This window comes from Poecile atricapillus, chromosome 20 (assembly GCF_030490865.1).
Source record: "Poecile atricapillus isolate bPoeAtr1 chromosome 20, bPoeAtr1.hap1, whole genome shotgun sequence".
In the NCBI taxonomy this organism is placed as follows: Eukaryota; Metazoa; Chordata; class Aves; order Passeriformes; family Paridae; genus Poecile; species Poecile atricapillus.
The window spans coordinates 1,915,158-1,937,671 of NC_081268.1; the positions used below are offsets into that span (position 1 = coordinate 1,915,158).

Below are 22,514 nucleotides of genomic sequence, written 5' to 3' on the forward strand. Positions count from 1 at the left end.
TGCAAGCTTCTCCTCTTCCCTCTACATTGCCCATCCAGGGAATACTAATTTAACTGACTTTTAGTAAATGTGAAGAATAGTGAAGCTGTGTCACAGAAAGTTTATTGCAGATTTCGTCGAAGCTTTAATCTTGATTGCAAGTCAAAACACTTTCGTAAAATATCAGTGAGAAGGATCACAACAAAAATGTCAAGTGTTAGTAATGTATCACTACTGGTGGAATTGGATAAAGCTGATAGTACTGCATGCAGTCCAGCTACTTCACTGGTCTTGCCTTCTGACCAGAAACCAATTTTACTTAATTAATTAGGCCTTCGTGTCGTGCCTTCTTTCGTTGCTGAACAACTGTAACAGAAATAATTAAATCATGTCACTTTTTATTACCTTTGGCCCTGGCTGACTGGCTTGGAAACTTCATCTTAGAGCTAATACAAACTGAATTAGTGCATCACCTTGGGGAAAACCCCCTCCCTGGCATCAAAAAGGCAGGGAGGAAGTAGTTAAAGTACAAGATGGATAGATCCTCTCTTCCACAAATGGATCACTTTTGGGTTGCTGTCTGAAGGCTTACAAATGCATCTGTCAGGAGTGAGAGCATCCTGTCCCTGCTGACAGATGTGTACAACATTCCCAAAGAGATTACATGGCAACTTCCTCCTTCAAAACTGGAGCTGTGGCAGAGCCCTCGGGTTATGCAGAGGTAATTGGAGACGCTGGGGCTGCTGGAGTGGTGGAACTGCCGAGAAAAGCTGCTTGAGTAACTTGTGCATATTGTTCCAATAGGAGCCGTGATCCAGGCACTGTAATCATGGGAGAGAGGCTTTGTGTGGCTTCCTAGAGGCAGAGTTCCCTGGGCTATGCAGGGAGCCCAAATAAAACCCCTCATTTGTATCCCTGGCTGTTTATGAACATGCTTGATGAGGGAGAGATCTTCCTCCACACTGAGCATTACCTGCACTAACTGTCCTCAGTGTGTTTTAGAATTTATTAGTGTTTGAGCATTCAGAGAGTAAAATGATTGTTGGCAGTTTCCTGGTTTAATCATTTGCTTAAGCTGATGGTTAGACAAGAAGTCTCATAAATAAAAATTGGGCTTGCTGGCTAGGAAATGGGCCTGAAAGACTTTTCTGTTAATTAATGTGTCATACATTTTCAGGAATTCTGTGGATAGAATACCATCCGTGGTATTTCTGCAGGTGAAGATCAAGTACTATCATTTTGTGTGCTTTTTTTACATCTGAATGTTTGCTGTGAATTCTAAACCATTGTACACTGTGGTCATAAACAATCTGCACTCAAATATCAGACTCTGACTTGGTCTTTGTAGCCTTCCTATTGCCATCTTGCTCTGCAAGTGCTTGTTTGCTGTAAGTAAGGTGATTTTTACATGCCTAGCCCAGCTCCTTGCATTCTCAAATTATCAGTTGCAAGTTCCACAGCGCCGACATAATCATGAATTTTTCACTTGGCTCTTTCAGCTCTGCTTGGGTTTGGGTTTAACTTTTATGACTTCCTACCAACTTTGCTTATTATTAGGAGCCGTGTGTACTCCCTCTGAGCATGTGAATATTTCTTCACTGTGATGAAGCTCCCTCCCTGTGAAGGGAACTGTAAAACCTCTTCCTTCACTTAGCTTTGTTTCTTGCCAGCAGGGAACACAAGTGGTTTGGGGAATGGAGAAGAACGTTGTACATGTAATTGATTTCTGCTTTGTTACTGAAATACCCTCATTCCCTACTCCAATGCTCTGTGTAGCTAATTTGCCAAAATGCAAGGATTCACCATCGTGTCTCAGAACTCACACCCAGGCATCCCAAATACACACCTGATGCTCAGCTTTGACTTTTCAGTATGTGGCACCTCCCTTTAGCAGCAGAGCACAGCTGGCTGCTGTGCAGCAGAGCTCTTGGACACAGAGGTGTGTAAAATTTCTCTGTATGGGCAAAGTGCCGCAGAGTCCCCAGGCAGGTGCAAAGGAAAGCTGCCTTTTTGCAAAAACCAGGCCATTTTAAGCAGTTAGGCCTTTATCAATGACATAGTTTTAAATCATAACAACCATAATTCAACCAACCACTGTATACCATGATGGTTATATAACCTGTTTTATTGGTTATATAACTCCCTCTGATTCAGCTGAGTCACTTTCCCAAAGTCCTTTTCTGCTTAGCCAAAGCAGCAGGCCTGAGCCATGATTTTACATGGGTAACAAGCCCTTTCTTTTATACAGTGTTACCTGTATGCAACATTTTTCTTCCCTTCAGGAATTTATCTGCATTACAGATGGTGCCACCAACTCTGTCCCTGAGTGGCTTTGGAGCTCACTGCAGCACGTGCCAGAGCGCGGGGCCTGGTGGCTGGGAGGGAGCACTTTTGATTTATAATAAAAAGTTCATAATGCTACTGAAATTTCTGCTGAAACTTAGTACTAGAGGGCATAGCTTGACAAGCACATATGATTGGAGTCAGTAATGAAAAGGAGCTGTTTCTCTGGTCAAGGAAAAAGGGTTAATTTGCATTGGGATGAAAAGGCTGTTCAGGATCTACTATTTCAACCTGTGATAGACTTAACAGCAGGCTTTGATCCCCAAATGAAATGTGATGGATTTCAACTGATGCCAGATGTCTCAAACCTAGTGGGATCTCTGATTGTCTGCCACATCTAGAATTCTCTCTTCCAGCACTTTCATGTGTGCTTTTAAACATGGTTTGAGAAGAGAGATTCCTTGACAAGCTAAGCCTTTGGAATCCTCTCTCTGTGTTGTCACTTTGGTGGGGATCTTGAGGCTCTCATGCTGTCTAGTGCATCCTGCTTTTTAAAATCCAGCTACGTGTGCCAAACTGCTCTAGCTCCTTCATAACCATTTTTTTGTAAGGTCCAGATAATTTAGAGCCAGTACAATCTGTAACTTTTCTCAGATTAAGTCTGTTCTTTACCCTCTTCATGTTTGTTATTTACAGCATTTTACCCTCAGTAAAGCCAATGGTCAATGTGTTTCTGTTGGTGTTGAAGGGAACCGAATTGTTAAGTTTTTTACTCTAAGGATATCTTGTTGCATTTCATAAACCTCACTATAAAGTGCCAAGCCCTTCAGCATGCCCATCTTCTCACCCAGTGGGCTTTCTGGTACAGCCTTTGCCCGTGGATTTTAGAAGAGCATACAGACATAATTGTCAGTGTGTGCTGGAAATGCAAACAAATGTTTTGCTTGTTTTTCTTATGTATCTTTATTTCCTGTCACTCCCTCAGTCTTTTGCTCTCAAACATACTTGAAGCTTCTTTGTTGGGCTTAAACTAAAAAACTCCAAAGATGTACAAGTTTCTCTTCTGAAAAGGAATGAGACACCTTATGATTATGAATGATCTACCTGAGGGAGAACAGACAGTCCCAACAACAGACCAGGCCACAAAGATAATTCTGAAAGAAATTGAACACGAAATAGTCTATCATAAAATTCAATAAGTTTTCTAAAATTTAAGAGTGACTAGTAATTCACAAGGAGAAAGCTTGACTATTGAATGTACTTCAAATTTTGCACATTGTAAGCTGTGGTGTGTTTCTGTAAACATCCAGTCCCTTGTACGGAGTGGAGGCTGGTGGTCCTGGCCCTGGGAGCCAGAAAGTGTGGGATTCCTGCTTCCCAGGTGAACTATAGTGCTCCAAGCTCCTAAAACCCATTGGTTTCAGATGAAATGCTTTCCAATCAAAGTCCAAGGCATGTTTTTAATGAAAAAACTTTATTTTTCGGACTGTAAAATGAAGTTGTTTTATTCCTTCTCTGTGAGAGACTGGGAGGTGGCTGTGGGTGCTGCACGGTGCCACACACTCATGCTAAACTCGTCTGAATTCCTTCTAATTACAGAAATTCCACAGTGCAGCTGCACTGGACTTTTTCCCTGCAAGGTTTTCGAGTGACCACAAAGAGCCTGGGGAAGGGTGACAGCTTTGTCCCCCTCAGCCTGCAGTTCCCATTGCCATGTCCCAATTAGATGGCAGAGCACGAACTGAAGCCCCTCTGAGCAGGCATCTCCAGCTGCCCTGGCACTTCTTAGCTTGACTGAAATGTAAAATTGTTACATCATAAATCTCCTTGTTGCAGTTTTCTGGCTCCGAGTTGTTCCGGGGGCATTCAGCTGCCTTGAGCTCCTCTGAGCTGCAGCTCCAGGGCCACAGGAGCTCTCTGGGAAGGGCTGGGCTTGGTGCTGGCATTTAGGGAATTTGGGAGGCTTTGTGTGAGGAGACCTGCTGGAACTGCTCAGACATGGTCACACTGTGCAGGAAAACAGCAAGGGGAATGTTTTAATTGACTTTTATTGTTGATACACAATGGAAAGTCAGCAAAGTAAGCACTTGCTGTTGACAATTATTTATTAAGATGCTCCATAAGATGAGATCCAGTTCTGTGGGGTTTAGTACTTCTAAAATATGCACATGAGTCATGCTTAAGCGGCATAACTTTAATCTGAATCATGGAATGATCACTCATGGGTGATAATCAAAGGGAAGTTTATTACAAAACTGGGGGAAATGCAGGAAGAAAATAAATCCTATGGGAGCAAGGAGAGGCAAGGGTGCAGCTGGCTTTGTGCACTGGCAGGGGCGCTTGCAGTGGGGCAGGTCTGACACACAGGAAACTTGAAAGAAATAAATTAGTAAAAAGCTGATGTTCAAAGCAGCAGTTGGCTGCTCCCGTGGAAGGTAAGGCTGCATCTCACCCACATGCACAGGGGTTGCTATGGAGATTTGGGGTGTCTGTGCTGAAGCTCCTAAGTGTGAGAAGGTGTCAATAGACTGAGTCTAGAGCAGAGAATGACGCTGAGGTCTGTGAGGTGTAGGGAGGACACTGGAACACAGAAACAGCTGAACTGAGAATTTAGCCTGTGGAAATTCCCAAATGAGCCTAGAGATGCCTTGGTTCTTTAAATGCATTTGGTAAAGATGCTGGAAACGCTGGGTGACGGAAGGAAATGAAGGTGGGGAAAAGCATTTAATAGTGTATACCTGCAAGGAAAATAATAGCATGTGGAGAGTGATCCTTCTCTTGAGTAGAGAAATGGGATTAGTTTTAAAAATATGTAGTTTAATGTCATTTTACTTCATCTTAACTGTTAAAAATTAAAGTGAAATTTATGAATAATTTAAAAGAGAAATGAATACTTTTAATGAAAGGAAGGAAAAGGTGTTTTGATAATGTGTTTTTGCTATTTAAAATCATGTTTGCATAGAACCCCTGAAGAGCATTGTGGCTTGGCAAACATAACTTAGTTCCTCATTAAAACCACTACTAACCTAAAATAGAACGTGATTGCATGATTAGGAGTAATGCTAAGGAGAATCATTAGTTGCCAGGTAGGGGAAGATGGAAAGAAGCAATATTGGGTTTAAGTTTAAATTGCAGAGTTTTATCTTTAAATGCAAGAAGTCCTAAGATAACAAGTCACCAAGAAACTGGAGTAATTTTTGATATGTTTTCCATCCTTGCATTTTTTCAAGCACAGTGTTGGGATTATCCACAAAGATCCTTCTGAGCTCCTGCCGAGGATCTGTCTTTTGTCCTGCAGGAACTGACAGGCACTGTGAGTCAGAAAATGTGTTCTGCTTCACCAGGAGCCTTCATGGGGTTCATAGATTAAAATGAAAAAGTCAATAATAATAATAATAATAATAATAATAATAATAATAATAATAATAATAATAATAATTTGCTGAATCTTCCTTGGGATTTTCAGCTCTCTCATGATTGTGCTGGAGTTTTGTGGAGGGGACACAGGGAGAGGAGCAGCTGCCTATGTGGCACAGGTCACTCCTGTTGCAGTGTCACCCTGCTGGGCTCCCTGGTGGCATCACTGCCACAGCCAAGGACCTGGGCACAAGGAAGGGAATTATTTCTTATTGTCTGTTCTTCAGAGTCCATGAACTGAGGCGCTGGGTGTTTTAGTGGCAAATGCTGGAGGAGTGCTGGCAGAAGATGCATTTGGCCTGAATTTCCTCTTCCTTAGACTTTTGTCAGTGAAGTTAGTGATGATGTGTCTACATTTCATATAATAACTGAGGTCATGGCTGTATTCTGTGTTCTAGGTCACTGTAGATTATTGTGCTGAGCAAAAAGGTCAAGGTTTGGGAACTCCATGAAACCAATCCTGGCTAATACAGACAGATTTTGTAAGCCTGTCACCACAGAGAAGTGTGCCCATCTGCAAAATGGAAATGACTGTTCTGTTTTGCAAGGGAGATGGCAGTTGGTTATGCTGTTATCAAAATATATATAGTATGTGTTATAAATAAATACGTGTTAAAAATTCCACTTCTGATCTGTGTGAATGGAAGGAGTAAAAGTTATGTGTGCTTGCAACTCAGTCTAGGAGGAGATGCTGCATGATACATGTTGATGTCAGACTAGTTACTGAGTCGCATTCATTTCACACGAGAGCTGTGCCTGAGTGCAGCTCAGCCTCTACAGGCCCAGGAGCTGCTCTGGTGCTCCAGGGATTGTGAGCCAGGGTGGGACTTCAGAGGTCCAGAGGAAACCAAAGGTGGCACAGGGACCCTTCCACAAGTGCTGGCTCTGTTTTTTCATGGTGTCAGCACACCAGTAAATGGAATGTTGGAGCTGGCAATGTTAAACATTAGTTTTATAAACAGTTGCTATGGTAATAGCAATCTTCATAAATAATTTGAAAAGGTCCCCTTTGCCACTGGGGTTTGCTGCTGCTGCCCTGGAATGTGGAGTGTTCTTGCTGACAAGGTTCCCAAAGCCTGGAGTGCTCCCTGGAAGTTGGGTTTGATGAGTTCAGCATTCACAGGTTGGGTATCCTGCCATTGCATTCTCCTTCCTGGTTACCTGCTACAAATAACACCGGGAAATCTCTCCTTTATTAAGCTGAGATTTACCTTTCTAACAGTAAGCAAAAAGCCAAAAAAAAGAACTGAAATTTCAGGTTGCCCCTTTATTTTTGTTTCCTCTTCACGGGGATGTGATTCCTGCTCCCCAGAGGCTTTGAGCTGCAGCCCTGCTGGCTCGGGGCTGGCCCTGGGGGTTTGATGGAGCTGGGAGGGGCTGCTCGGGGCTCTGGGCAATCTCACTGCAGAGCGCTTCCCTTCCTTTGCTTAACCTCTGACCTGCGAAAACAAGAGTTAATCAAAAGTTCTGAGGTAGCTAAGAGGAAGGGGAAGTGTTTGGTTACAAATTAAATATGAGCAAGTCATAAGCCATAAATCTTCAGCAGTGCTACCAGTTGTGCTACTTAAGGTCCTCGAGGTACAGAAAATTTTGGGTTATAAACTCAGCCTGTGTTTTTCTGGAGGGGTGTTTAAAGGCTGCCTTGAGGATTTGCTTTCTATAAGAAAAAAACCCTACATTTATTTCCTTTTTCCTTCTGGCAGACATCTAGAAACAAATTCAGATAACTGTATTTCTTGGGGAATTTTTTAGATTTTTTTTAACTAACTGGTCACACAGTTTAATCTAATAAAAGCAGAACTGTTTTATTTTTGAGTAGTCAACACATGGATTAAGTGATGAAGTAAGAGTATTGAAGATGGCAGGATAAATTAGCTGTCTAATGTATCTGGAAATTTTGTGATGAGACATCCTGGACTGTGTGGTGACAATGGAGGGGGTGAAAACTGAAGCGAGGTTGTCTGCATAATTTATACAATTTTGTGGTGGGTTTGTCTTTGTTTGTCTTGCCCCTCTCTTGAGCAAGAGCCACACAGATCCCCATGTGTTGTGAAGGGATGAGTTCTGCTTCAAATACCAGCTCATTTCCTCAGATTCCAAATTGTGACACTGTCCTCAAAATGGGAAGTTATTCTCAAAATAGAAAAAGAAGCAGTTATGATGAGATGCTAACCCATCATTTGGAGGAGGGGGAGTGAATGATAAAAAAAGGACAATAGGTTCACCAGAGGATACTGGGGAAGAGAAGGGAAAGCCAGGGAGTCACAAGTGTAGCAGAAATGGGGCTGTGTCTGTTTCTCTGGGGGGGTTGCTGGTGTTTGACGTTGTGTGAATATGAGACATACCTGGGCTGGTTTTATTGGAATCACAGAGGCTCTCTCCTAGGTGCCAAATAAAAAATATAAAATTGGTTTGTGCTGGAGTATTCTCATGGCTGGAGCCTACAGCTGGGTCAGGTTGGGTGTGTGCAGGTAAATAAAGCAAGCCCCTGGAAGCTGCAGGGAGCTCAGCAGTGAGCACATGGCCCTGACAGGACACCCAGGACCTGCCCCCGCTTTGGGGGCTCAGCGCTGCCCCCTTGGGTCCTGTGGAGCTGGAGGCCTGGGGGGACCAGCTTCAGTTTTCCTCTTTTACAAGACATGATGCACAGAAGCACAATAATGGTTTTAAGGATTCTCATTTTAACTCTGTAAATGTATTTTTCTGGCCAAGTCCCTGAGCGATTAGGTAGAACTTTTAATGGTGTCTCCGTGGAAGCAGCTTTGGTTTCCCATTGCCAGGGAGCTTTCTGCCTTCCTGCTTTTCTGTCTTCTCAAACTCTTTTGACAGATGCCTTGCACGGGTTTGTTTACCAGGTTCTTAATCTCTACTTAGCAGATATGTTTGGAGAGGATTTCTTGTTACTCTTGTAATAGCTTTTAACTCTGCTGAAGTTTATTTAACTAAACAGAAAGAAAGAAACTTATCTTCTACCTAATCCTTCTGAATTGTTTACAATATAATGTCAAACTTAAATGCTTTTTAAAGTGGTAATTGTCTGTCTTTCTGCTCTATTCGAATACACACTTTGTAAAGATATTTAGAGCATATTAATTTAAACGATAATACTGTCGTATAACACAAAAAGTTAAGTTGCTTATCAGTATATTTTGATAAGCTACTTACATTTTACAGTAGCATTTGCAGGCTTCAAACAAACGCTAATGATGGAGTGCCAGTCACTTTGTCTGTCTCATAGAGAGCTTCTCACCTCATTTATCACCAGAGCTGCACAGCCAGGGACCACAGGGCACTCCATTCCTTACAGCTGTCAGGATGTAGTCATATTTTATAAAAACTTTAAATCCTGTCTAACTATATCAAAATAGAATCCATTTGTTTCAGAAAGCAGCTGTGATTAAAGAGCATCAGGGAGTACATCTCTGACTGGCTTTGCATTCGCCACAGCCGAGGGAAATTCCTCACTGGTGCTGGGAAAAGGATTGAAATAAAGATCTGTGCCATGAAAACAGGGCATGGAATCCTGCAAAGCTGCAGTGAAAAGAAACATCCTCACTGTCTTACACTGTGGAATGGAGATGTAAAGTAAATGAAAAAGATGTGATTTTTCTGCATGTTTCCATTTTAATTGTGTTTCTTCTCTTTTGGAAGCTGCGTGCATGTACTGAAGGTGAAGTTTCTGTTTGACTGAAGCAAGGGCCAGGCTAAACACAGTGATGGAATGAGATTTTAAAACAATTATAAACTGAGATACTGATTATTCAATTCTAAAAGTCCGCTTGTATTAGGATTCAAAACCAAAATAACTGTCTTTTCTTTTTTTTTTTTTTTTTCTTTTTTTCAGTTACCTCCCGTGGTTTGAAGTCTTTTATAAACTGCTCAATGTCTTGGCAGATTATTCAGCAAAAGGACAGGTATTATTCTAAAATACTGACCCTCCTTTTCCTATCCCAATATTAAATGAGTGAGGGTGAGAGGATGAAAGAAGCTGTTTGAAGAAGTGCTTCTATCAGAGATGACCATGTGAATTATTGATCTGTATGATGCAGTGATACAGAAGATCATATTCAGCTTGGCAAGCACCTCTGAAAAATAAATACACATTTAATTTTCTTTTTGGAAAAGATAAAGTGCAAGGCTGTGGCTGTGGATCTGACCCAAGTCCCTGCAGCCACCTGTGCTGGCCTTCCTGACTCCCTGAGCTGTGTTCAGCAGTTCCTGTAATTCTGCAGTTCCCATAATGCAGAGTCTCAGCAGTCCCTCAGGTGTCTGATCCAAGTTTCTCATGGGCAGTAAAAGTAGAACTGATCTTAGCAGTGCAAAATATTTACCCACCCCTCTGGCCTACCCTGCCCTTCTTCCTCAGAGTTTACCTGGTGACAACAGCACTAGCTCAGTATTCCTGGTTTATTCTCTTTCTCATTGCAGGATAGTCAGAGGAGTGAGCTCCTAGAAACATTTCATAAACTTACCATCCCTGAGCCAGGAACCTCTGTTCATCTTGGAGTGGTAAGTGTTGGGGGGGAGATGTAAACTAAGGTGTTTAATATTCATCCCATGTCATAGTAGGGGAATGTCAAAAGCAATCCTCTCTCCTGGAGCTTGTACACAGGTGTTGTTTTGCTGTGAGGAGCTGTGAGATTCCCTTCTCACAATGGGGGCCCTCTGCTTCCCGCTCCCTAACCTCAGATGTCTTTGAAATGCAGTTGATTGGAGGAAGGCTGTGTGTATTCCCTTGGGAATGTCTCACCATATCCTGCAGGAGGTCAGGGGCACCACGGGACATTTATTGCCCTCACTTCTGCACAGCTCCTGGCCCTGGGACTTTGAAAGGGGAGCAGGCTGGGAAGCAAACAGGCACTTACCTGTCACAGCAGCCTGGGGAGTATTAACTGCTCATCACATTTTCTGGTTCCTTCCCCTCTTCCTTCTCCCCGTCTCAAAAAACCTCACAAAAAAAAAGAATTTGTTTCATTTTTATATTTTGTGAGAAAATTAAGCAAAGCACACTGGCAGTATAGATGTGGGCTTTTATCTGATAGGATTGTATTTTGAATTTAGTCTTTTGGGGTTTTTGTCTTCATTTTTGCAGCACAGCCTTGTGCTCCAGGCCGTGGTGAGCACTGCAGATGCTCTTTGCTTCTGTTGCCAGCTGAGAGTTCATGTGGACCCTCCTGGGAAGTCTCCCTTGCATTTCCTTTACTCCTCCTGAAGCACTTTCTGGCAGGAAGCAGCTTATGCCCCTTGCTTCCCCCAAGGCTGGCAGTGCCTAGGGAGCACCTGTGTGACCCTGCTGGTCCCAGCTGGCCCTGGACACATCCCCAGCCCCTTGAAAATCCCTCTTGAGGAGCATTTCTGTTTAGGGGATGAGCTGAGTCCCAAGGCCAGAAGCAGTGGGGGTATTCCAGTTTTTTTCATACCAGTGGTTCCAAGGAATGCTGCCTGTCTCCTCTTGTCTCAGACATTTCATGGGCAATGGAGCAATAAAAGATAGAAAAAGCAGCCCAGAGATGGTGTTTTTCTGATTTTATTTTGGCTGTTTCTGAGCCCACTGCGGGGTTGGAGCGAGGTTCCTCTGTGTGATACAGCTCTGAGTGCTGTTCCTCTGCCTTGGCATTGCATCTTTGCAACCAAACCAAACCAGTGATGCATCAGAAATGAAAGCTTGTGTTTCTCATTTTGTGTCTCTGTTCAGTGGAGCTGTGGTCCCTGCCTGCTATTTCAGGTTACAGCCTGATCAGGAAGCACTGAGATGGCTGAGATTTGTGTGCAAGAGAATTGTGCCACTTGTGGAGCTATGCCAAGGATGGAACAGCCTTTCAGGCTTCAGCCAGTAATTAATAAGTAGCCCTGAAACAAATTGTGAAACTCTTAAAAATTATATTAATTGTATACAAGTCACCTTCTTTCCAAAGCCCTGACCAAGGATCATGCAGGTCATCTGTGGTTGGATTGGGAACCTGGGCTCTGGAATGCAGACAATTAAAAACACTGAACAATACAATGGATTATGAAAATATGACAGCAATATGGTCTTTCAAAATGTGCTTTTAGAGTGTATAAAAGTGACCTAGAACTTTTCAGTATTTCTCAGGTAAGCAGGCATTGAACCCTAGGAAGCATTTCCCAGTACATTTCCATAACTTCCCCCTTGGCTGGAGTGAACCCCTCTGGTGCTGTGAGTTAGACAAGGCCCTGCCTGCTGCTGCTCCCTGAAGTCCATCCTGCCGTGGGCTGGGGAAAGAGCTTGAATTGCAGCCTGCCCTGGAGTTTCCTTGGCATCACACAGCGCTGTGGGTCTGTCTGTAGCAGCAGCCCTAAAGAACAAAAAACTGGAATGTAATTTTCCAGGAGCATTTGATACTTTCTATCTTAATGCATTTCCTATTGCCCCTGTGATCTGGGAACCCAGCCTGTGGAATCCAGGACAGGGAACTCTGGCTGGTAGTTGGTAAGGAATGTTCTGTCATTCTTATTTATCTGAGCAACTGCTGTTAGTGCTGATACCAATACCAGGCAATACATTTAGATTGTTTTCGACATTATTGATATAATTGATATTTGCTCTTTTTGTAGCACTCTTACTTTACTGTGCCTGACACCAGAGAGCTTCCCAGTATACCTGAAAATGTGAGTATTTGGGAGGACCCTACACTTTGTTGTTTCTATTTAATGTCAGCTGCTACATAGATGATAAATATTGCTCTGTTTGGGATAGGTTTTATACTGTAAAATACTGAGCATTCAGGAGCTGACAGTCTGCATGTGTGATTAAAAGCTGAGCTGTATGAAGGACAAGGTACTGATGGACAGATTGATGTGGGTAAAACAGCAGCTCTGCTAATCCTTCACTGCCACCCCTCTGGAAGAATGACCTGAGAGAGCAGGGAAAACGCTCTGCTTGCTGCATGGCTGCTGAGAATGCCAGGCACACCTGGGCTCTTCAGAGCCACTTCTTGGGAGACTTTTTAAGCCTCTCGCAGTCGTGTGTGTTCCAGCCTGGCTCAGCTTTCCAGCCAGATGATAAGTCTGTGGGGAGACAATGCTGGCATTTGCTTCTCTTAAAGACTCTTTAATGTGCTCCTGCTCTGTCTCAGCCCAACTCCTGTGCCTGACATCTCAGTTTTCTTTCCCGAGCATTTTGCGGTCGGTCTCAGCATCATATTCTTCGGTTGATGGCATGAAAGAAAAAAGGGAATCATCAAGACATTCCATCTCATTTGTGGGTGATTTGTATAGCAGATAGCATTTGGGGCTTTTTGTTTGCCTTTCAAAACACTATTGCTGGTTTTTCTGTGTTGCAGACTCTTCATACTGACACATATCCTGTCAGGAAATTTAATAAATGTGCTCTTTCTTCTGAGGTGCTTTATTTTTGTACAAATACGATATGCTGAGGGTAATTCAGGAATCAATTCATGAGTCTAAACCAGCCATCAAATCTTGTCCTAATTAATAGAATCATAAAATCCCAGAATGATTTGGTTGGAAGGGACCTTAAAGCCCATCCAGTGCCACCTCCTGCCATGGGCAGCGACACTTTCCACTATCCCAGGATTGTGTCATTTCTTAGGAGGTTTTTATCTATCTGTTAAAGCAGCTTTTCTGTAGAGATGGAGCAAATTAGGGAATAATAGAAGGAGATTAAATGGGCAGAAGTCTGCTGTATTTTAATCAATTGACCTGCTTCATTAAAAATTCCACATATCTTACCAGGAATTGCATTTAATGCCCATATTGGCAAAAGTTTTAGTGGTGCCAACCTTCAAAGTTGGATCCGATGATGAATGGAGAGCTGCAGAGAGCTCTGTTTGGAATGTTAACAAACCTCTTGGAATTACCTGCCTTTGTATCAGATCAATGTTTAATGAGTCACAGAACCATTTAGCATGGGCACTTTCCTGTAACAGCAACTCATTCCCTGCTTCAGGAGGTGTGAGTTGTGTGAGAGATGTGTAAATGCAGAGTGACTTCAGAAATAAATGGGGCTGGTTGTAGGAAATACAGTGCAAGACTGAAGTTCCTGGTACTAGCTGTTGTGTTTCACAAATAGCAGGTAAGGTAACAGGCAGAAATGATGGCATTTTCTTGGGGATGATGTCTTGTGTATTTTTGTATCACTCGGTCCATCTTCCTCTCTAGATGATGGTGGAAGAGGTGATTTTTAATCTCAAAAGTCAGTGTAGTCAATGTGTGTTTCTTGATAGTAGATAGCAAATGATCAGATGGATGATTGATTTGGTAATGAACTTTAAAATGAATGTGAGGGAGTTTTGTAGTGCTCTTGGTGAATTTTGAGAGGAGTGGGGATGCCTGTTCTGAAAATCCCCCTTTTTACTGCCCCAAGAAAGGTTTAAATCCTAGGAAGCAAAATACATAACAATTACCCTGCAAACTGGAACGCTTTCATTTGTATTTATTTAACTCATTCATGGTTTTGTCACTTACGAGACATGTCTTTCAAAATACATGTGTAAGTCCCAATTTCAGCTTCAGAGCTGACAGCTTTCTTATAAATACAACTTCGAGGGAACACGTGAATCTCCTCAGTACCAATACATTTCCATGCAGCCCACATGGTTCCCAGGTGTCCTTGGCAAATCTCAGAGAGCAGACAAGACTGAAACCTTATAAATCTTTCCATCTGAAGGTACATTTGTGTGTCATGTCATCACAATAAACTCGATGAAAGAACAATTGCAAATCAAGTCCCCATGTCTATTTTCTTCTTGCGGTGGAGGCTGTTGCCTCACAAACAGACCCGTGTGGAGCAGGGCTGTGTCCTCGGGCTGGATGCAGGGATTGTGTGCTGCTTTTGCTGTGCCCCTGAGTTGAGTGGCATCAAAGGGAGTTCAGGGCTCCTTAAAAATTCTTTTAATTCCCACTATTAGCAGGAATTGTGTCGTCACGCGCTGTGTTTTGGCGTGGTGGAAGGGTGGGTGAGAGGGGGAAGAAGAGCCGTAGAGAAGACAGCTTATGTTTAGACAAAAATATCATGTTAATCAGCACAGATGGGATGAGAAATACAGAAAAAGTACATGATAGTTTAATAGGTTTTTGGCAAAATGTGTTGGCTTTTTTTTTTCTCCTTTGACTGTACCTGTCTGTGGCTCCAGCTCTGCTGTAACAAAGACCTGAATGATTGTTTTATTTTACATGTTTGAAGCCAACCATAATGAGCTCAGTTTTTATCCCTCTACATACTGGTACCAAAGTCTCCCAAATACAATGCTTAATTTTCCTTCAGTTCTTTGTGTTTGGATGGCAAGCTGGGGAACATATTTTTGCACAGTATGAAGCATCTTGGCAGACTTCTTAGGCCAAGTATCTTGGATCTGTCAAAAGTGCTAATAGGCTTTGTTGAGCTTCTTTAAGTTTCTAAATCATATTTGCTTTTTGCTTTTCTGCACTTTTTTATTTAAGGATGATTAAGATTGCACTTGAATTCATGACTAATCTAATTTTGCTCTCACATGTGCTTTTTGTATAAGGCTGTCTTTATCCTATAGCAACCCTTTCATGTCTGTAAGAAGCTATTCGGAAGCAAATTCCCTAATTCAGCATTTTTGGGTATTACCTTTTCCTCCACCTCTCCCCTTTAATTTCTATGTTTTAAGAAGCGAAGTGGTCAGAGGAAGAATTCCCTTCCATCTTCCTCAGCCTCCTCAGTGAAGTGCTTCTGTCTCCCACCCAGGATGTCCGAGTGCCTGCAGTGAGAGGTTCAGTTCAGACAACGGGGTTTGTGTGTGTGAAATGCCCAGGTGTGTTCCCAACAGCCAGAATTGTTTTAGCACAGGCTGAACTCACAACTGAATTTACTGTATTAGACTTGGCCTCTGAGAGCTGCTTTTAGTTTTGGGATGTGGGTTTTTGGTACTTAATCGGGCAGCTTTGAAGTCTCCATAAAAGTGACAGAACATATTTTTTTTTCTCAGAGAAGTATCTTGTATTCAAAAAGCTGTGTGTGAAACATCATCGCTTTTATTACTCCAAGACCCAGCTCCCCAAAACTTTGGGGAGAGATACTGTGATTGGAAAGGCCTCTGCCATAAGATGAAATCCTGCTTTCTTTTGTTAAGCCACGCACTGGCTGTAGCACAATGGAAGCATGAAATCTCTTTGGGTTTGGGGGATTTTTTGTTTAGTTTTTTGGTTTTTTTTTTTTTTTGTTAAGGACACTTGGTTTTGTAATATCATGAGTCAAAAATTATTTCTTCTCTCTCCCCAGAGAAATCTGACAGAGTATTTTGTAGCAGTTGATGTTAACAACATGCTGCATCTCTACGCCAGTATGCTGTACGAGCGCCGCATCCTCATTTGCTGTAGTAAGCTGAGCACTGTAAGTAAAATGCACAAGAATTTCTTTTATTCACAGTATTTAAATTTTTTTTAATTAGTCATATGTAGGAAATTAACTGATTATCTCCAGGTCTATCTTTCAACCTCACTTATGCAGCCCCAGCTCAGTTCTGTGCCTAATGTGAGGATTTTGTGGAACTTCTGTTGGCCCCCAACATTCAAAAGAATTTTTTGGATGCAGGGATTTTTGTGGCTGTTTGGTACACAAATGTTCAAAGACTCATTCCATAGTGAAGTCCTTTATTCAGAATTTACTTGACAGGAAAAAAAAAAGATAAATGTCACAGTCAAATGGATGTTCCAGTGACCTCTTCTGGATGGACCAGAGGAGTGGGCTAAAGTACACTGACAATGCACAGTTTTGTAGTTGTGTTTGATAAGGTTTAGTCTTAATGCTCCTTAGGCTCCATCAAGTGTCTGAGAGATGAAAGCTGCTGAATATTCTCGAGTACTCTCTTCTAAAAATGGCTGGAGATCAAAACAAACACAGGGCTCGATTCAGTTCAAAGTTTTGTGTTATGCATTTCAAGGTTTAGCAGTCAATAAGATTGTGATTTTCTTTATGAAAGCAAATGCTCCATGGTCATCATGTTTGCTCTGTAAATGGCTATTGATTGCTTTCCTTTGTGCGTGCTGAAGATGGTTTAACTAATTTTGGTTTCTAGTGCTGTGGGCTGAGCACTCGAGCAGTCCTGGCTGAAGTACAGCTGCCATTTCCATTTCCTGGGGCTCTAACTGGTGTCTGGCTGTATGACCAGACCTGCTTGGTGCTTGGGATTCAAACTGCTCCATGGCACTGTGAGTGCTCTGCAAGGCTGCAGTCATGTCCACAAACCCTCATAAGGATGGGCTGTCAGCACAGGGCAGAGAAATGAGAGGAGTAGAACCTCAGACTTAATCCCAGTATAACTATTACAATATAATTTTGAAAGGTAAGTAAAAGGAGAATTATAATAGCCTCTGGCACCTAATAACAATTATTAATAATGTTTACAATCAATCCCACATATAACTGAAAGCATTTAAGTATTATAAAGTTTAATACCATAGAAAACTCGTAAAATCTTAACTTCTCTATCTGCCACATGTGTCCTCACTACTAAAATAAGGAAAATTCCATCCAGGTCTGGTAATGGAATGAAATGAAGGAGAGGTGTTTATTTCAGCAACCTACAGAATGAAAAGAACAGTAAATGATCAGAGAGGAGGGAAAAAGAGAAGGGCTGCCCAAAGCATTTCAGAGATTGTGTGGTTGGTTGGTTTAATCTCTCCCTTTGTGACAGAGCCTGGAAAGAGGAATTACTTACCTGTCACTGTGCTTTCCTTAATGAGCCAGTTCACAAGTGGGGCTGGGTTTTTTTCCTCTCTCTCTGCTATTTCTCTTCCTTTTGCCTCTGTCCAAGATAAAAGCACGTCTGGTTCTTGGGAGGGAGGGGTATTCATACTGTGTGTTCTTAGCTTACAAGTTTCTCTATAAACTGCTGGCAGATTGGAGTGACAGTGTAAGGCAGGTTTGAGGAGCTGGGCCGGAGCCAGCGGTTGCCGCTCGCCGTTCCAGCCCAGGAACATTCTCTGCTCTCAGCCTGTGCTTGGCAGTGCCAAGACCTTGTCCCTGGAAAGGAACCAAACCCCCATTCCCTGAGTGCAGCCAGCCTGGGGGGCTGCTCAGGGACTGCTGCCTTTGTTTGAAGCTTTTAGCTTTTTAACACCAAAGTGGAAGGGACCTGTTTGCAGTTCATTTCTGTTAGCATCGGAGACACACTTCACACTTAGGGCTTGAATTTAATACCAGGTAAGAGAGAGAAAATGAAATCACCCTGGGTAGAAAGTCTTTTATGGTGGAATGAATTCTGTGCTATAATACATGGTCTCAAATTCAAATTTTTATTTTAAATATCCTTATATGCTTAAGTTCAATAAGTTTTAGAGGTAATTGAATGAATCTCTGTTTGTTAGTTCTTTCATAAACCATGTGGACTGAACCCATGGAGAAATTATAGCTGTTTGCTTGGATTTTGTTCTTCTCTACAAATGGAAATGCAGATAATTTCTCAAAATGTTAAAACATTTCTCAAAATGTTACTCCTGTTAATTTTTTTTACATATTCTGTGATCTAACTCCTCAAGAAAAGCCAAAGATATGAACCAAAATGATAAATCCCCTGTGCCTGGCAGAAGCTCACCTGCTGGTGGGAGCATGCTGCTGCAGAAATGAAACCAGAGCCCTCCTTGAATCCAGAATTCTCTTTTCCTTCAGACCTTGCAGCCCAAGGCACCCCAAGGTGTTTCCTGGCTGGGAGTGGGGCAGCAGCACCTGGCTCTCATTATAAGGTGTCTTACATGAAGCTCTGAAATGACTTAAACTTGGGGATTTCAGGGATGTTTCTGTCTGGCTCCATCATACTGAGGTGGATTTCTTTGCTTGATTTTTCTGTGATTTTTAGAGTTTTAGCACAAAACATTGTGGCACGGATGCAGCTTTGATCCTGGAGCAGAGCTTCCCATGCCACTTCTGCCATGGCACGGGGAGCTCTGACACAACCCCTTACTCCCTGGCTGGGGTCTGATGGGCCTCAGGGTTCTGAGGGTGAGGAATTAGAACAGCCTATGAACAGTTTGATACCACCTGTGCTAGAATTAATGTCATGATTTGTCTTTGCTTAGTTTGATCTCAGACACCTTCAGGTCATGCAGGGACCTCAGTCCCTTAGCTTGTCTCCTCAGGACTTGTAAGCAGCATTCTCCCTCCTTCCCCCTGGCCAGAAGGTATTAAATGCTCCGTTTCCTCCTCCCTTCCGAGAACTGGCCAGATTTGTTGAGAGTTGTGTTCAAACCATCTCTCACAAGTGAAGTGCTTGTGCTGGGTGTCCCTGGAGATTAAAGGACACTGAACCTGAACACAAGCAGGGTGGATGTGACTCTTCCCTGTCACCTCTGAGTCTGCCTTGGATGTGTTTCTGTGTGAGTGCTTGTATTTATCTATTTTATTTCCCCAAGCGTGTGTGCTCATATCCTTTTCTTACAGTATTTTGCCTATAGCTTTTGCTGAGATTGGCTTATTGAGCATTACCACCTGCTCAATATTAATATCCTTGGTGAATGTGACAAATATCCTGCTTATCTTCTTTTCCAAATTCATAATTATTGTTTGAAGTAGGATTGAGAGCAGTAATTTCCTCTGTGAGGATTCTCCCCATGGCTTCACTGGCACTTGCCTTTGCTGTTTCAGTACCTGTCACACCAAAACTCTTCTGCATGAGTTTTTAACAATATAAGTGAGAAATCAATGGATCAGATGATTAGGTGAAGGGAAATTAGATAAAATTCCCTTTTAAAGCATCAAGATTTAATCACTGAGTTTAGCATACTGTGTTTTTAAGAAATGCATGCCACGTTTTTTTTAGTTGGTGTTATAATTTCAGAACAGTTTTATGATATTTTATGGATGGTAATTTCCAGGTTTGGGAGATTTGCCATTACTATTTCTTAGTTCCCTTTGTGTTTTTGTTTCCATGTTTCTGTTGCTTTATACAACTCTGGGTGTTTTTTGCAGGTTAGGTTTGTTGAGTGAATCTCAGCTGTTCACAAAGTCAGGCAGCCACTCCTGCTCCCCCTGAGACCCTTGTTTTTGCCAGCAGTGCTGTGTATTTTCTAATAAAGCATTAATAGGAAAGCAGAATTGATTCTTTACTTTCTTGCCTTCAAGTTGACCATTTGAAGCTTGGGGTTTGTCTCATTTATGCTGCGGTTTCTCTGTGTTTTTCAGTTAACTGCCTGCATCCATGGGTCTGCAGCCATGCTCTACCCGATGTTCTGGCAGCACGTTTACATTCCTGTCCTGCCCCCACATCTCCTGGACTACTGCTGGTAAGGCCATCTCTGTGTGTGCATTATCTGTGAGTGTTCTGTGTGTTCTGGAGCTGGGGAGCTGTTCCTCGCACCCACAGCACCGGGCACGTGTCTTAGAGTGAGTCTGAAGCCCTCTCCTGCTGCAGCTGCTCCTGGGGATCCAGCTGGATAACCAGCAGTGAGAGAGGGCCTGGAAACGAATTGTGCAGCTTTAAAGGAAGTTTGCTCCCGTGCAGCTGATTTAAATGTTGTGTGTGCCTGTGTCGAGGAAGGGGGAGTGGAATCTAACGAGTTATCTCCTGTGGAAATGAGCCTTCCGTGGCTCCCTGCGCAGGGAGGGCAGGTCCCAGTCATTTGCAGTGCCAGCAGGTGCCTTTCCCTGGATAATGGGCTTCTCACGTGTAATTAACACTTGGAGAGGCTGCCCCAGCTCCCCTCAGGTACCTGCTGCTCCAGGGAAATAGTTATTCATGGACTTCCTGACAAATGCAGGGCCAGGGCCCGCCCAGAGGGAGGCAGAGAGAAAGGCAGGAGTCACTGAGCATCACTGAGGGGATTCTTCAGTGGCCAACAGCCAGCCATGGCAGGAGGGAGCCAGGCTGTGTGCAGAGTCATTTCAAAATGTACAGCTGTTAGGCAGCTCACAAATGCAACACCTGATTTCCTTACCCAGCCAGAACTTTAATTGGAGAGGTAGCTACACACTCTATCATTGTTTAAGTCAATTTAGCAACAATTTATGTGCCATAAAATATTTCCCAAAATAGAGTCCACCGTCTATTTTGTAACCATGTGAACTTGGAGATGTCATTTTTGCCTGGGAGGACTCAGAAATCAGCTCCCTGCTTTAAGGCAGTATTTTTGCTTCCTGGTGTCTGTCTCTAAAGGGAAATGACCTGAGATTATTTAAAATAGAAGAGTTCCATTTAATTTTAATTATTACCTGGTTATTTCTTTTGCAAATATGACATAAGAATTTTAGAGAGCTGAAACGGGAACAAAACTTGAAGCAATGAGAATTCTTCAGTTCTCATGAATACAGAGTATCTTGTTCATTCAGTTGACTGTGCTCATTTACTGATGTGTTGTGATGTTTTGAATCTTTTCCTGCTCTTTTGAAACTCACAGAAGGATGGATAGACTGTGTCACTCGAGATCTTTGCAAGTTTTTTTTAAAAAAAATATTCCACCTGTGATTATTTGCCTTTTGCTTTCCGTTTCATTCTTGAAAGGGTTTTCTTAAACTTAATATTTCTGTTCCCTTGCATTCCTCACTGCTGTACCTTCCCTCAGAGCTGAAAATGCCAAAATGTGTCTCCCAAATGTTTGTTCTCAATGCACTTGCCCTGTAGTGGGGGTGCTGACTCAGTGCTGCTGGTGGATCCTTCTTCAGTCATCTCATCCTGTCATGTAGATCATTGAGGACAAAGGGGCAGGAGGGGAAGCAAGAGGAGGAGAGATATCTTTTATTTTTATTTTTTAATTAGGCTCCACTCTTTAATGTATTTTCAGCCCAGGGAAACATTTTGGGTGCAGGAGACTAAAATACTGTGATGAGATTCCATACCTTAATGCACAATTGCTTGTTCCTTTGAACACAGAGAAGCACAGCTGCACTGCTGGAGGCTGGTTTGGGGTTGTTTGGTTGGGTTTTGTTTGTTTAGAGCACATGCCAGCAGGTGCCAGAAGTCCTGGTTAGTGAGGTGCTGCCACCAAGCACTGATAGTCAGGCACACACAAATATTTGAATTTGGCCAGAATTTGTCCATCTATTTTATTGGAAATTTAAACATTTGGTGATGCGAAGGAAGCAGTGTATCAATTTTCCTCACTACTTTTCCCACTTAGTTTTCTGTGTGCCATAAAACCACTCTCACTTTGTCTGCTCCCTTCTTGCTCTTGGTGTCTGTGTTTAAAATGAGCCCTTAGAAAAGCCTGGCTTTGCTGAGCTGGGACACAGCTGAGTGTGTGCTGAGCCCCAGAGCTTTGTCACCAGAAGAAACAGTACATTTTGTAGGGTGATTAAAACAGTCTTTTCTATCAGACAGACAGCTTAGCAGCCAACATGAATAAATTCTGAGAGCACCCTGGCACAGCTGCTGAACAAACACTTCTCTTGGGGCAGTTTGCCCTTTCTCCAGGATATTTTTTAACCCCCTTTCTCCTGTTTTCTAAATCTGCTTATAGTCAATGTGCTCCTCGAGTAGGTGGAGGCAGAGCTGGAGTCCTGCTGCTGGGAAACAAAGATTCCTGCCCGGGGAGCTCTTGGTGGGCATTTCCATTGAGCCTGGCACACCTGGGCACTCACTAAAGCCTCTTGTAGCTGCTCTCCTGCTGTTGGAGCTGTGCCTTCTCTGCACTGGTCCAATTTATGCAGTCAAGTTTCTAATTTGCATCAATTGCCCCAATAAATTTTGGGTGGAATTCTGTTGCATTTCAATGAGGAATCTGAAGAGAGATCAGGCATCTGCCCTGGAGAGGGAAGTACCAGTGGTGGGAGACAGCCACTCATTCAGTCAATGTTTGTAGAGCAAGACATGAATGTGCTAAATGTGCTCTCCTCCATTTTCCTGGAACAATGAAGCAAAATGGTGAAATTCCCATGTAGCTGCAAATAGGAGCTTTTT

At 42.7% G+C, this 22,514-nt stretch overlaps 1 protein-coding gene across 7 annotated transcripts in view; it reads left to right on the forward strand.

Moving 5' to 3' along the window:
- The window catches only part of DENND1A (DENN domain containing 1A), a 153,702-nt gene that overhangs the window by 56,132 nt on the left and 75,056 nt on the right, over nt 1-22,514 (forward strand). For all 7 annotated transcript variants that reach the window (XM_058853400.1, XM_058853403.1, XM_058853401.1 and 4 more), the window contains exons 6-10: nt 9,524-9,593; nt 10,108-10,188; nt 12,256-12,309; nt 15,908-16,018; nt 19,805-19,905. In XM_058853400.1, coding sequence (XP_058709383.1) covers nt 9,524-9,593; nt 10,108-10,188; nt 12,256-12,309; nt 15,908-16,018; nt 19,805-19,905 — 417 coding nt within the window. The remainder of the gene's footprint in view (nt 1-9,523; nt 9,594-10,107; nt 10,189-12,255; nt 12,310-15,907; nt 16,019-19,804; nt 19,906-22,514) is intronic.